Source organism: Otolemur garnettii, unplaced genomic scaffold, assembly GCF_000181295.1.
Source record: "Otolemur garnettii isolate 467f Iridium unplaced genomic scaffold, OtoGar3 scaffold00013, whole genome shotgun sequence".
Taxonomy (NCBI): domain Eukaryota; kingdom Metazoa; phylum Chordata; class Mammalia; order Primates; family Galagidae; genus Otolemur; species Otolemur garnettii.
In genome coordinates, this window is record NW_003852408.1 from 22873539 (window position 1) to 22889489 (window position 15951).

Sequence of the window (15951 nt, forward strand, 5' to 3'; positions counted from 1 at the left end):
AGTTATCATTAAAACTTAAAAAGAGAGAGAGACAAAAAGGAAGAATTCATTATATATCACTAAATAACAAAAACATCTTGAATCCATCATTCCATGAAAATATTCCTCTATGAATAAGGCAAGCCGGGGCCCAAACCTTGATTTTAGCTGTGTGAATTCAGCTATACATTCCATAACTCTGAACTACACAAACTGTGAAATAATAAATCTACACTTTTGGATACTAAGTTTGTAGTAATCTGTTACCAAGCAATTGAAAACTAATAAAGTTGGAAAAGACTAACCAAGTCTACGTGTAGAACTTACCCTGTTCAGACACTCTAAGGAGAGCTTCTCTTTCAAGTACAAGAGATAAAGACCATCCAAAAATGTACAGTAAAATAAATGAGGACTATTATACCCTCGGAACAGCTATAACTTTTCCTCTGTAGCACTTCCTGTCACTATGATGCCATCCTCAGTGATGCCGATAGACAGAAGCTTTATAAATATTTCAAATAAATGTAAAGTAATAGATCATTTTATTTCAGGCTAGAAAATAAAAATAATTCAGGTCCTATTTTTTTTGAAACCTCCCAATTTCAAAATGCAAAACTCTACTTGCTATTATTAGTAAACTATGTATTAAACTACCACTTCTCAGTGTTATAAACAGGACTAAAGACAGGATGACATTTTATTACCTTGCTTTCCTCCCCTTGTCTCAGTCTTCCAGGACTTGGAGGAACCGAAGGTCGCTTTCTACCCTTTTCCTGCTGAAAAAGGTCTTGTAACCTATGGCCAAAGTCAAAAGCAGTAGCAGCAGAAGGAAGAAAAAAATATGTGGTTTTGTTTCCGGACCTTTTATGTTTATGAATTTTCTCTTTACAACCTTGAAATCATAAAGAATTTTGCTGTTTTGATTATAATAGACTTTTAAAATGTGTATAAATAGACTAAGTATCTTAGTATATATTAATCAACTAACAAAGAGATCTTGCTGATATGACTATAATTATAAAACAATTAACAAATTATCATAAAAATAAAAAATTAAGAATTTATTTTTCTATTATAAAGAAAAATATTTCTAAAAATATTTAAATAAAGGTATGACACAAACAAATCAACATATTTGAAATTCCTGGCCCAAATACCAATAAGTCATTCATGGCATTCTAAGTCAAGTTATGTATGATTCAATAGAGCACACATTTGAAAAAGCATTATTTCAAATTATATTAGAAACAACATTAAAGGCTGTTCTCATCTTTTCTTTTACATCTTCACAAACTACCTAAAGATCTGAGTGTATAATTTAAAATATAAAGGGAAGAGTGATAGAAAACAAAAGCTTTATAACTTGAGAGTAAAATGAACCATTCATAATTAATAAAGACTTTTAAATTTTAAAATATCATGGCAGAGCAATGTGGCAATGGTATTAAAAGAAAACCAGACCGCAAAAATCATACCTGTTATTCCAAGCTTGGAGCACTTCACAGAGGCTTTGTTTCTTGGCAATCAGTGACTCAAAGACTGACTGTAGTTGCTGAGGGGTATCTACAGAGGAAGACATGAGCCTCGCTTGCATCTTCTCAATCCAGTTCTTGAACTCGCCTTCTTCCATCTACAAGGAACAGAAAAATTTCAGAAACTAAGACATTATACACACATACCCCAAAAGACAGGTCTAAGAACTTAACAGTTAGCTTTTTAATTTTCTATCAAAGAAATGAATTACCTCTTTTTGTGCAAAGATATCTTCCATTTTTTCCTCTCTTGTTTTGCTAAATGTATCAGTTTTCAATGATGCAAGTCTTTCATCAACAGCAAGATATACTTGTGAAACCCTAATGATAGAAAGAGAGAACATTAAACACTGGATAAAAGATAGAATCAAATTTTCTATCTCACATAAATAGAAAAGATATTACATACAAAACTGTAACTGAAATGTTTTACCCAAGAAATCACATAAAATTTTGCAGAGCAAAAAATACCTGAAAGCATGTACAGTAGAACCTCCATATTAGACCACCTCCTACATGGACCACCTTCTTAAGTTGACTTAAATTCATAGACCAGACATACACCACACGTATGAGGTGGGATATTTAAGTTTGCAAACTCATCCTAGAAAAAGTGCTACATACCTCACTGCTGAATACATATGCATATCACTGTGGTCACCTTTGAAGAACTCCCCTTGGGAAGCTATGCACCAATACCAGCGCCCAGTCCACCCTCAAAGCACTTTTTCTAAGATGAGTTCACGAACTTAATTGTCAGACCCCATACAACAACAATCCTGATGGCCATTCCAGAAAAAGAGTTCCAAAATTACTTTGAAAGGTAGACTAGGTGCTGCCATTGGTGCATAGCTTCCCAAGGGGGGTACTGTGAAGGTGTGCATAGACATATTCAGCAATGAAGTACGTAGCACCTATTCTAGAATGAGCTCACAAACTTCATTATCTGACCTCATACATATCAGTACAGTAGGCCAGTTCCTTATGCTAACCATCTCTGTACACTGATGCATTTGTTACAATCCCTGGGGTGGTCAATTTATAGAGGTTCTATTGTAATTTTTACCAAAAAAAAAAAAAAACAATTTTTTTGAGATAAGTTCTCACTCTGTCACCTAGGCTAGAGTGCAGTGGCTTCATCAGCTCACTGTAACCTCGAACTCTTGGGTTCAAGCAATTCTGCCTCAGCCTCCCAAGTAGCTGGGACCACAGATGTGCCACCCTGCCTTACTAAGTTGAGACAGAGACTCTCATGCACTGGTCTTTAACAACTGGTTTTGAACTACTGCCTCAGTCTCTCCAAGTGCTAGAATTACAGGCATGAGGCACTGTACCCGGCCTACGTTAAGATTTTTAAAGTTGTTTTCTCTATATAAGAGATTTTTACTTCTTTTTTAATATTTTCCCATGTTGTCTGCATGTTCACATACACCAAGCATATGTAACATACAATTAGCAAAGGAGCGTTATTTACATTTTCAAAGAAAGTTAAATGAGCAAGCAGCTGTAGATCAAAGAGAGCACTAAATAAAAAAGGATAATTAAAGAAACTTACTTTTGAAAGAAGTCCTTCAGATCCTGAAGAAGAGACACTTTCAATGGGGCCTGACGTTTAATGAATATTTTGGGGAGTGGCACACATACTTCAAGAAGCCGAATGGGAGAATAACTAAGAGAAGAAAATATAAGAAATAGTAGAAAAATAAGAAATATTTTAATATCTTAAGTAGAGCAGCATCTTTCATGAGGAACAACTAAATCCTTTGAGACATAAGAGAAAACAACATTTCCACAAAATCGCATTTTAACACCCTGTTGACCAGGAATTTTATGCAGAAGCTATCAATGTTGCCGGGTAACTCATGACCAATCAGCAATGTGTTAAAACAATCATGAAGATATTCAACATAACCTTTAAGCATTATAAGTATTCTCTTCAATTTTGGCAGGATTTTCTTCCGTTTCTTCACCACAGTGTGGTGCCATCATTTATCCTTATTTGCTATAAAAACAAAAGTGATTTTAATAGAAACCTTCCCTATGAACTCCTTCCTAAGATTAGTTTAGACAGGTATTCTTTACCTTCTGGCTCCTGAGGCTTTTTCTGGAGTTTTTATTTCCTTTCCACCTGAGGGTTCATAGTGACTAGTAAATGCCACACCCCAGTCAAGTTAAAGCTCTTACTTACGGTTAAAGCTCTTACTTAAAAAAGGAAATAAACTCTAATTAGCAAATATTTCCTGAGGGTCTATTATGTGACAGACACTATTTTAGGTGCTGAGGATACATTAACCAAGGGCCAACATTCCTATCATCCTAATTGAGAAATAAGATTTCAGTAACAAATAAATATTCAAAGCATATATCAGATGGGACATACTTTAAGAAAAAATAAACCAAGAAAGAGAAGCAGGGAGTGCTTGGGTGGGGAGTGTCAGGGCAAGTGAAATGTGAACAAATACCTGCTGAATTAAGGAAAGAGCAGGCAGAAGAGCTATATGAGCTAATTTACCTCTAACAAGACAACTCAGATTGTTTTGTTGAGAACAGGCTGCAAGGATAGAGACAGAGAATAACACATACCTACAAATTAAATCTAGTAACAGTGAAATTTTACTATTATATGACTTCAAATAATCATGTGATCACGTACAAGGTCGCTTGGACTTCTTACCTGAAAGATGCCACCATCTGGTTATAGGAGAAATACTGATGATAATCATGGTGGATGGAGTGACCACATGGCTCAGCATTAGCTCTACGAGTGTATTGGTGCCCATAAAATCTAAGTTCAAGGTATTTTGCAAATGACATAGACCAGGACTCATTGGAAAGAGCAACAACTGGAGTTACCTAGAATTCAGCAAAATAGTTTATCTAAGCACCTACTGAGAATCTTCTTTACAAATTGCATACTGTCTCTTCTAATACAAACCAAATACATTCTGACTACAGAAAACCAGGGAAAGAAGGAAAAGTTCAAAGACATGTGAACAAACATGAATCTGAAAGAGCCCATCCTTCAAGATGGACCTAGCGTGGCTAGCTGGGCCTAAATTTAAAACAGAGCCAAGCGGCCATTTGTTAAGTAGAGGTCACACGCTGTGCTGTAACTTCTCCAAAAACCCCTACCTTTCTGAGACCTTAAGAGCTGCCCTGAACCAACTAATTAGAACTAAGAAAGTTTTAATCTTTCATATGATAAATGACAAATGAATATAACTGGGAACCTGGACAGAAACTTTTACTATAAAACCTGAACCCAGAGGATCACTTGAACCTACAGAGTTTGTTAGAGACTGCATTGAGCTATGATCGTATCACTGCACTCAGCCTGACAGAACAGCCCAGGCGACACAGCACACACAATGTTGTTTAAAAAACAAAAAAGCAAACAAAAAACCCGGAGGCCTCTCTTTCTTCTCTGGAACACATCACATTATTTTACATCGAGGCCTAGGTCTTCCTGGTTTGCAAACTGTTCACTGGAATGCAGTCTTTTTCTCTGAATTTCTTTACAGAGAGCTTTTGTTCATAGATGGGTGGAGGTGGGAGTGGTAAGAAAGAGACAGCAGCATCACCGTATATCCCACCACCAATATCAATAACCTAGTATAGGTTTATTTTCTTTCTATATATGAAAACATACACAGCCATACAGCCAAGGGATTTATAAATATAAACTCTTTCATATAATTAGCTTTAAACTTTTCTTTCTTAGTGATATGTCATGAATATTTTCCCATGTAAAATAAGCTTATACAACTTTATAAATAGCCACAGAGTACCTTATTATATAGATATACATCTAACAAATTCTCATTAATATGCATGTAAGACATTACTAGTTTTTCCTTAATAGAATGCTCTGAGGAACACCTTTGCATATATATATTACAAATGGTAGTCATTATTTGGATTAATAAAAGTAGAAATTGTTAGGTCAAAGGGCACAAACAATTTATATGGTCTTTAATACTTCTGGCACACTGTCTTCCAAATCAGGTACACTGGTTTATACCATTTGCAACAATATTTGATAATACCAATTTCCCCTCATTCTTTCCAATCTTAGGAACCAGGATTGAAATATTTTAAATGTAATTTAAGAAAATTTTTTGAGGCACTTTACTCACTTTATGTTTTTTTGACTAAAATGAGAAAAATTTATTTGCACATTTTACTGGCTATTTGCATTAAATTTCTTTGTTGTATCCTTGGCCCATTTTTCTATTAGAATGAATATAGAAATTCAGTACTAACTATATTTATGTTTGGTCATATATGCTATAGCTTTTCTTGATACCATACGGTTTTCATTTTAGTATAATAAAACTATTTCTCTTTTCCTTTTCAGTATAATCCCCAAAGCAGAAATTTTAATTTAAAATAAATAAATTTAATTTAAAATAAATCTATTCGACCATGCAAACCATAAAGATCAAATTTAATGGTTAACCTACACAGTTCACATATTTCACAACAAAATATTATCAGCTATGTAATAGAAAACTAAAGGCCTATAAAAATAAACTTGAAAGACTTGTAAGTGCTGGAAACAGTTTCATGTCTGCATGTTTACTGATAGTGAAGGAAGTTTCATTTTGCCTTTTTCTACAACTAATTAATCTAAGTCACACTATTATTTTATCTGTAATTCCCATATGTGCCTTTCAAAAGTACTTTCCAAAATAAGCCAATTAACAATTAAGTTAAATTTGGTACATACTCACTGCAAACAATTTGCATAAAAATTACATATTAAAAACACAATATTGGCACCAAATATTTGTTCCAGAGTTAGAAAAATAAAGGCATGGAGAAGAAATTAGACAAATGTCTTTTTCTCAACAATATACATGAAAACCAGCATAAACCAATTTCAATGTGGTCTCATCAATAAGATTGAAATGTTGATGTAGGTGCAAATTTATTATGCAAATATCCTAATATTCTGCAGTTATTGCTTTAATATTTGTCTGTCTCTTCACCTATAAGACAGAAGTCATTTCTTATTCTTTTTTTTTTTTTTTTTCATTCCTAGGGCCTGGCAGAGCACCTGCACATAGACAGTGTTAAATAAGTGTTTGCAGAATGAATAAACAAACATGACTGAGAATTATCAAGATACAATCGTCAGGTATTCTACTGGATAAGGTACTTATACTTTCTTTAATGACTGATACATCACCAAGATGAAATCTTAAAAAAACAAAAATTAGATTAAAAATACAGGAGTAGAAAGCAAAATCCCCCCAAAAGAGCTATACAAATAAATAAATGCCCCTTAAAATATTACAGTAACAGAGTATATTTACCTGCTTACAGATTCTGCACCAGGAATATGTGAGAATTGTATGTTGATATCCAGGGACCGGAGAATCCAACTCCTTCAGGATTATCTGCACACAGCCTTGGCCATGGACAAAGCGACGAATGTGATGCACCATGGGGGTATCACAGAACATGCTAGGACACTGATAAGAAGGCCTTTGACAAACAAGAGAGTCCTTCTCACATTGAGCATGAAAGGGAGAAGCCATATATAATGAATACTGGCTAATCAGAACCACTGACAAGAAAGTACAGCATCCTCTCTGGAGTAACGTGACAGGTGAACAATCTCTACAGAGATTCATTCTACTCTGAACCTGAAGTTGAACATCCTATTTTCAACTATAGCATGGTGACAGTTCACAGGTTTTAAGCACCTTCTAAATGCCAACAGTTTCAAAACATTTCTTTCTACCCATTAAAAGCCTAACATTTCTGGAGATTGTTATTTTCTATAATGGGAGTTGATAAAGATCAAATTACGTGTGTTTTGTAATGTAAGTGGTGGGGGCAGCAGTAGGAATTAAAGGGAGGCCTCGCTAATTTCAACATTTTGTGCTGAAAATATCTTACGGATGGCAGGGTGATTAGATGAACAAACATATGAGGAATGCACTAGATGAGATATCCCAGAAGGAATATGAAACAGATTACCTCTCTGTATGGTATACTCTGATATGCAGTATGAAAAGTAAGGACTCACACAGTAATACTTGACATTCAACTCATTTTTAAAATTCAAAACATGGGCATCAAAAAATGCACAACGGAACATATAAGGAAATTTGCTCTTACCTGAAACAGTATCTCTCTAAAAATATTCCTAGTGTAAGATCATTCTTTCCATAAAATTCCATTGTCACTATCCTAAAAGAAGAGATCACCTCTTAGAAACATAAGAATTACACTAAAGACTACACGCTCTGATTACCTGTTAAACGTCTAGTACTTACAATGAAGTATTAAAGCAGGTACTCTCTGTTGCTATAGAATGGGTCTGACCTCATCCAGTAAACAAGTGTGGACTACCCACCCTATAGCATCTTTTTACTCTCAGTACTTCAGAAACTATGTAATGAGGCTACATAAACTATAATATTGGGTAAAACCAGTTAGGAAGAAGTAAAAGTTTCCTTCTCAAAGGCTTTATCCCTGTCAACATAAAGTGGGATCCTGCTCTCTAATCCACACCTCTAGAGAGCATGGAAAGCAGCGACCCGTGTTCTTGCTAAAGTGTCAATTCCTAACTTTTTATGTAACTTATATATGCCCACGAATAAGAACGTATGGCCACATACCTAGCAAAACCCACAACTTATTCAAGCCCTGACCTAAGGAGTCTGTACACTCCCACAGAAAATTCCTAATAGGCTCCTCCAGCCCCAAGTCCTCTTGCTGGAGCTGTACCACCAGTGGAGGAATCACTGATCTCACTGCTGGAAGTAAGATTACTGCGTGTCCAAAATCAAAACACAGAACACATTCTGTCAGGGAAAAAGTGCTCCAGTTATCTTATGTTTCATACTATTTCTTAAGCTAAAGGTAAACTGTGTAATGTAAGGCTATGTATAGGTCTAAGTAAGATATTTTTTATATCATTTGAAAAAAAATTGAAAACATTATAAAGTAAGTTCTATTTCAATCCACTTAGAATTTAAGTTTTAGAATAAAACCCATTAACACGACAAAACGCTAACTGCTTTTGTAAAACAGACAACTAAAAGAAAACCTGCTTAAATTGTATGTATTATCATCAAAATGCTTTAAATTATCAACTTTCTCAGATTTCTAAGTATAGAACAACATTCCTAATATGAAAATCTGAAATGTGAAACACTCCAAAATCCAAGACTTTGAACACCAACATGATGCCACAAGTAAAAAATTCTAGACATGATGCTTTCTGATGGTTCAAAGTATACAAAGTTTGTTTCATATAAAAATTATTCAAACTCTTCTATTAAAATTACCTCTGCCCCATGTTTATTTGGTATATACGAAACAAATTTCATAATTAGATTTGGGTTCCCTCTTCAAGATATCACATTTTATATATATATATATATATATATATATATGTAATTATTCCAAAATATGAAAAAATGCAATATCCAAAATACTTCTGTCACAAGCATTTTGGATAAATAATGGTCAACTTATTCAAATTTCTTTTCTATCCCTTACATTTTTTCCCCTCTTAAAGTACTCTCACTTACTTCTACCCCTGAACAAACACATATTTTCATATTTGCTTCACAATTTAAAAAGTTCTATGAATTAATATATGACAAGCAGCATGCCATGTACCTAAAAACAGGTCCTAATTTTTCTATAAGTTGCTGGAATTCTGTTTGACAGTGTGATAGGGTAAGGAAAGAAGAATCCTACCAAGGACTGACACAGGCACTGGGAGCATTGCTGGACTGGGCAGAGGAACTGCTGAAGAGCACGCACAGTCTCTGGTGGTTAACGGGATTCAGACAATCCACCTGGGAAGGAACAGATGTGTGACTGCAAGCTAGAACACGTTCCCAACCTCAGGGGATGCTTGTAACACCAAACACATCCCACTCTATCTGGAAAGGCTCCAACCATCACTGCAGGAGTACTGGAAAGATTTACAACTTTATATAAGAAACTACATCTAGGGAAGAAGGGCAGCTGATTTTTGAGGGAAGAAAATTGAAAAAGTTTAAGTTAACCCTAAAAATTAAAAATGCCTAAATAGCTTATTTTCTTAAATATACTTATTTTTAAAAAGCTGCATTAAATTACTTTGGAAGAAAAAGTTAATTAAATCTATCCATATGAAATAGTCTGAACTGACGGCTAGATATAACGTTAATCTGAGACACCCAGAAATTTAAATTCTAAGGTATTTATTTCATCTGTACTTTGAATTTTTTTTTTCTACCTTCAAAGAGTCTCACTTTATTGCCCTCAGTGGAGTGCTATGACATCACTGCTCACAGCAACCTCAAACTCCTGGGCTTATGCAATTCGCTTGCCTAAGCCTCTCAAGTACCTGGGACTATGGGCACCCACCACAACACCTAGCTTGTTGCAGTTTGGCCGGGCCAAGTTCAAACCTGCCACCCTCAGTATATGAGGCCGGCGCCCTACCCACTGAGCCACAGATGCCGCCCTCATCTGTATTTTCAGACTCTGATATTGCTAATGAAACAAAAGCTCAAAATATTATTTAAATAAATGAAACTACCTGTGTTTTGTGACTGTTTTTGCTCATTACAAAGATAACACCAGCTCTGTTAAAAGGAAAATAGCACAGAAATACATGAAGAAGTTCATGAAATACATAAAGCCTCTCTACCTCCTTCCAGAGCTCAGTAGTTTGGTGGTATCTACATATTCTAAAGCCAGGTACTACTGCACACCTATAGTCTTATCTACTTGGGAGGCTGAGATGAGAGGATGAATACAGCCCAAGGGTATGAGACCAGTATGGACAGCATAGAGACGCCCTGTTTCTGAAAACATAAATAAATAAAAAATAAATCCATTCTTTTTGCTAGCTGTTATACATACACACATACCCCTAGGTAAGTAGACAAAGGAGATTTTGTTTTTATAAAAATGGGATGATGCTATCTAGGTGAACACACAACTTGCTTTTCTTAACATTTTATAATACATATAACATGGGCTTTATCCAAGTTATTAAATGAGATTCCATTCATCATTTTTACTGCAAAAAACTGGAAACTGCATTAATAAACAACTTTGTAGTTCTTCTTAGCAAAGTATCACAGGAATGGAAGAAAAAGTATCCAATATACACACCCTATTATGAAATTAATTTAAACCTTTTATATGAAAGTTATAACCTAATAACAACCTAAGGATACGGGGAGGGGGGAGGGAGGGGGCGGGAATGGGTGGAGGGAAGGGGATTCGAGGGTTCACTTCTGTGGTTTATCTTACAAGGGTACAAGTGAATCTTTCTATGAGTAAAATATGAACGTTTTAACACAATAACTAAGAAAATTACGTGAAGGCTATGTTGACCAGTTTGATGGAAGTGTTTCGGATTGTGTGTGAAAACACCACACTGTACGTCAGAAGTGCATTAATGTACACAGTTACCATTCAATTAAAAAAAAATGAAAAAAATAAAAATAAACAACTTTGTACATATATTCTTACAAAATGCAAACAAAGCATTCTTATATAAACACGCTTATCTGCAAGAATAGATTATAAAAAGTAGGAGCCCTCAGTCAAAGGTATATACATGTACACTTAATTAAGACTTCCTTATCACTTTCTATAAATTTATACAAGTGTAAGCATAAATTTGTACAAATGTAAGTGTTAAGTTTATAAAAATGTATACAAATGTAACCATAAATTTATATAAAACTTATGAAAGGCATTTTTCTTTTTTTTGAAACAAAGTCTCAAGCTGTCGCCCTCAGTAGAGTGCTGTGGCATCACAGTTCACAGCAACCTCAAACTCCTGGGCCCAAGGGATTCTCTTGCCTCAGCCTCCAAAGTAGCTGGGAATACAGGTGCCCACCACAATGCCCAGCTACCTTTTGGCCAGGAGTAGATTCGAACCTGCCAGCTCCAGTGTATGTGGCTGGTGCCCTAGCCACCTGAGCTACAGGCACCTGGCCAATGAAAGGCATTTTTTAACACTGTCACTAACCATGGCTCCTTTATCACCTTCCTTTTTGCTGATTTCACAAAAAATTAATTAGTTCCACTATTATTTAGCACTTCCTTGACTACTAATGAAATTGAATGTCTTTTTGTTTTACTAAACAATTGCATCTCCTTATTTAGAGATGAATTTGTCCCATTATTTATTACTACCATTATCAATAATGTGTCCATAAAACAAATCTTCCTTAATTTGCTTTCAAATTCAATCTAAAACAAAAAGAAAAAAGTCATTGTCATAGTTAAATAACAAGGTATAGCATTTTGCATTAAAAAATAAATAAATCTAATATTTCTTTAAAAAACACATCCATTGCCTACAATAAGCTTCTCTCATTCTGTCACTACCTTCAAAAGGATCAAAAACGCATCACACCACATACAAGTAAGCCAAGCTGACAAAAATTATAAGCAGCTCCACACTTCCTTTTACCACGGGGCTCTTACTACTTTACTGTGCTCTCATCTCAAAATCCTCCAATTTCATAATTCTAATTCATACAAATTAAAGTAACCCATAAACCAACAGATTTAAGACCAAAAAAAAAGAAAACCAGAGAAGAAACATTTACTAAACCTACATGAAATCTGTCAAACTGGCTCACCTTTGTTGACCACACTGCATCATTTGAAATCAGCCCTCTCTCTTCGTCATCCTCAGTTTTGCTTCCTGATTTGCCACTTGAGGTACCTGATGCATCTTTTGAATGAGCAAAAGGGTCTGCATATTTTGGCTGAATTCTTCCTCCTCTGGCTCGATAATCAGCCAGCATTCTACCCAAGCTCTGGCTATCACCCAAATGCTCTGCAATTCTAGTGCTCACTAGCTCATGCGAGGGCAAGACTTGAATATACTTGGCCTGAATACTTCCATTCATGCCCTGAAGTCCAGAGAGATCCCTGAGTAGCTGTTTCTTCCTCCTATTCTCCATTTCCTTGAACTCTTTATTGAGGAGAGGAGACCAGTAAACCTGCTCTGCAAAATAATCTCGGGTAGAGCACCTCATCCCCTTTTCAGTTAAAAGGAAAGGTTCCCGGAATGTGATTACTGGGGAGATGCAGAGGATCACATCTTTTAATTCCTGTTTAAAGGCCAAAGAATAAGTCTTTCGTTTGTCTTCAGAGGAGGTGACTTCCTCAGCAACATATAATCCCGAGTCATCCTGCAGAGGGTCTCTAAAGGCTTTTGTCTGGCTTTTGGGATCCTGTAGTTCATCTGCTTGCTGCAAAGCCTCTGGCTGCTCATTGCCTACAGCATCCTGTTGGTCATCTACATGGAGGGGTAACAAGGACTCCGGTACTGCTGGGAAGAAAGCAGGAGGGCAGGGCAAGCCACCTGCAGGGCAAGCTGTTGTGGCGTATTCTTGGTGCTTCAAAGAGGCAACAGCCTGAGGAACACTTTTACTTTCCTGCTCACTCTTTTCAAAGACAATCCTTGATTCCAGCAAACTGCTATCATCAGAAGACAGAGACTCAGGAAGGATGTCAGGATCCCAGGGGAAGGAACTTCCACTGGACTGCTCTTGTGCAGCCCCCTCACTCCCTTGTCCCTCAATCAGAGAATGAAATGAAGGGTTTTGCATTAATGTGGGAGGCATAGCAAATTCATCCATGAGAAAGGAGATTTCTAGTTGAGAATGATAAGCTACACAGATCATGAAGATTAGGATCTCTTTAACTCGAGCCAATTCATAATCAGAGCCTCCTCTAAGCTTGATTGTACAGCCTAGGTGTTGCGAACAGCCTTCAAAAAACATCAGTGTTTTGGTTTGTTCTACAAATAAATAAACAAATAAGTTAACCAGGCTTAGAAAGTCCAGAAAGAATAAATTTACATTTTAACATCTACAAAAGAAAAGTCTTTATGTAAGACCACAGTTGCCTATCCTCAATCACTACTAACAGATATTTTCTACTAAACATTGTAATACTAATGAGTTAACACAAATACTCAGTTCCCCATTCTCAGGTGAATCTATCCTAAGATCACTCACCATTAGGCAACTGAAACAGCTGCAAATAAAATTTGTGACAGGTGCCCAGGTGTGGTTTCGTAAGTAGCTGGTCCATCGACATTACTAAATCACCCTGCGTCATCCGACTGATTCGTTCCAAGACTTGCTACAACACAGAAAAACATTACATTAAAAATTTAGAGAAGAATAAAAATCTTCATAAATTTAATCTGGAAAAATTAAAAAATAACCCTCACAATCAATTTTCTTAATTTAAAAAATTGTACAGCAAATTTTGTGCTCCTGGATTAGTCTACACTTAGTCGTTTAGTGATCAATACTTGCCCACTAAAACAAACCATATTCATATAAATGTTATCAAAATGCACTTAAGCATCATGCATTAAAACAAGAAGATACTGGGGAAAAACAAAAACTTCCTAAAACTGGCCTCTATGCTGCAGAGGGTAAACATTTCAAGGGAGAGAACATTTTCTGCTTGTACAATTCCCCAGCTGCACTTTGGGTCAACAAATATATACTAATTAACAAATTTCCACCCCCACCTTTAATTATATAAATAATCAATCACACTTTCTTCCCATCTGATATTCTCCAGTCTTAAATACTAAAACAGCTGCCATGCCTTCTGTCCCACTTTCAATATTCATCATCCAGCAAAGAAATAAAGATTCCTGTATAACTACCATACATGCACAGAAATTTAAAGACTGATTTAAAATAAATAGAAAAATAAGAACACTCACTGATTTTACATTAATGACCAAAGTAATGCCATGTTCCAGCAACATGTCCTGGGCAATCCGAGATACTGTTTTCTCAACTAGAACCAATGTGGGTCGAACATCCACTATTCGCTGAACATAATTCTTCAAGAATTCCCTTTCCTAAGTAAGATAAATCACAAATATTATGCCTGGTACAGGTCAAGACCTGGACATGTTAAAATATCAGAATGGCTTGACTATTAGTATCAGCATCAGCCTAAAATAAATATCCAGAAATAAATCTGTAAGCAAATTAATTCAAACACAGCCAAGAATCTCATAAATCATTTCAAACTGTTAATCATGCTGATAAGAGCTTCAGGAGAAATTCTTTTCTCTAACTAATTTTACTTTGCAGGATTCCCAATTCTTTTTTTTTTTTTTTTTGAGACAGAGCCTCAAGCTATCCCCCTGGGTAGAGTGCCGTGGCATCACAGCTCACAGCAACCTCCAACTCCTGGGCTCAAGCCAGTTTCCTGCCTCAGCCTCCCAAGTCGCTGGGACCACAGGCGCCCACCACATCACCCAGCTATTTTTTGGTTGCAGCCGTCATTGTTGTTTTGGTGGGCCCAGGCTGAATTTGAACCTGCCACCTTAGGTGTATGTGGCTGGCGCCTTAGCCACTTGAGCCACAGGTGCCGAGCCAGGATTCCCAATTCTTAATAAACTGCAAAGTAAAAGCCAAGAATCCAATTCACCAGTTCTCAAAGGTTAAAAACAACAACAAAAAACTTAACTCCTAAACTCTCCTTAACTCCTTAACTCTTGACTCCTAAAATGAAAGTAATTTCTAAAAAAAAAAGAAGAAAAGAAAAAAGTCATTTCTAAGCATTTTTAATATGGTTATGAATTTCCTCCTTTATATTCTGAAACCAACCAGAATATCTCTTCTTGGCATCTGAAAAACTAACAGATGATATTGTAGCTACTTCCTAATTCCAATCTCCCAACAGAATATAGTCTACTAGAACAGCTGTAATTAAAAGACCTAAAGCATACTGCTTAATATAATCTCTTCACAAAGTCGTAATTTCAAAACAAAATGAATATGGTAAATAACAACCTGAGTTAAAACAACACACTTCATTAACTGTTACATAACATTTCCAGGCTCCAGATGAGAGACAACTGAAGGTAATGTTATCACTCCTGCTTCATGTGCTCAAAGTATTTTCTGAGCAAGACTATATTAATGTTCACTAACACCAACAATAGACAAGCCTGCTCCCTGCAATGAACCTGCCCTGTTAAGCAGTATATATCTTCTCACCTTCCTCTGTTTTGTGCATTTAGACATTTTCAAATTCTCTCACTACTAACAAAATGAAATTTTTTCCCCTGAAATGTGTTAAATTCCTACTTTGCTTATTGAACTATAATTTAACAGCATTTAAAATAATTTCATCTGTGCAACTCAAATAAATTGTAATTAGAGTTGATTTTATAAAAGATTCTGCCTTTGGTATAGAGATGGCAAATAAATTTCCTCTCAGTTCTAGCTCCAACCAACCATTTCGCTCAAGAAGCACCATGTTAAAAGGAGCCTGCTCCAAACTCAGCCAGGAACAAGCATTAGGCACTAGGCCAAGCACGTGGAATGAGCAGTGAAAGAAGCTGGCAGGCCCACCCCTAGGAAGGTGGCATAAAGTCACAGGCAATTACTCCCTGCCCTTTGATTCT

The 15951-nt window shown here is 35.9% G+C and overlaps 1 protein-coding gene across 6 annotated transcripts in view; it reads right to left on the bottom strand.

Moving 5' to 3' along the window:
* The window catches only part of PIKFYVE (phosphoinositide kinase, FYVE-type zinc finger containing), a 96623-nt gene that overhangs the window by 21775 nt on the left and 58897 nt on the right, over nt 1-15951 (bottom strand). For all 6 annotated transcript variants that reach the window (XM_003784988.3, XM_023510416.1, XM_023510417.1 and 3 more), the window contains 11 exons: nt 14251-14391; nt 13523-13649; nt 12134-13302; nt 9234-9334; nt 7641-7712; nt 6830-7001; nt 4186-4364; nt 3067-3180; nt 1724-1832; nt 1455-1609; nt 684-774 (listed from right to left, as the gene is read on the bottom strand). In XM_003784988.3, the coding sequence (XP_003785036.1) occupies nt 684-774; nt 1455-1609; nt 1724-1832; nt 3067-3180; nt 4186-4364; nt 6830-7001; nt 7641-7712; nt 9234-9334; nt 12134-13302; nt 13523-13649; nt 14251-14391 (2430 nt within the window). The remainder of the gene's footprint in view (nt 1-683; nt 775-1454; nt 1610-1723; nt 1833-3066; nt 3181-4185; nt 4365-6829; nt 7002-7640; nt 7713-9233; nt 9335-12133; nt 13303-13522; nt 13650-14250; nt 14392-15951) is intronic.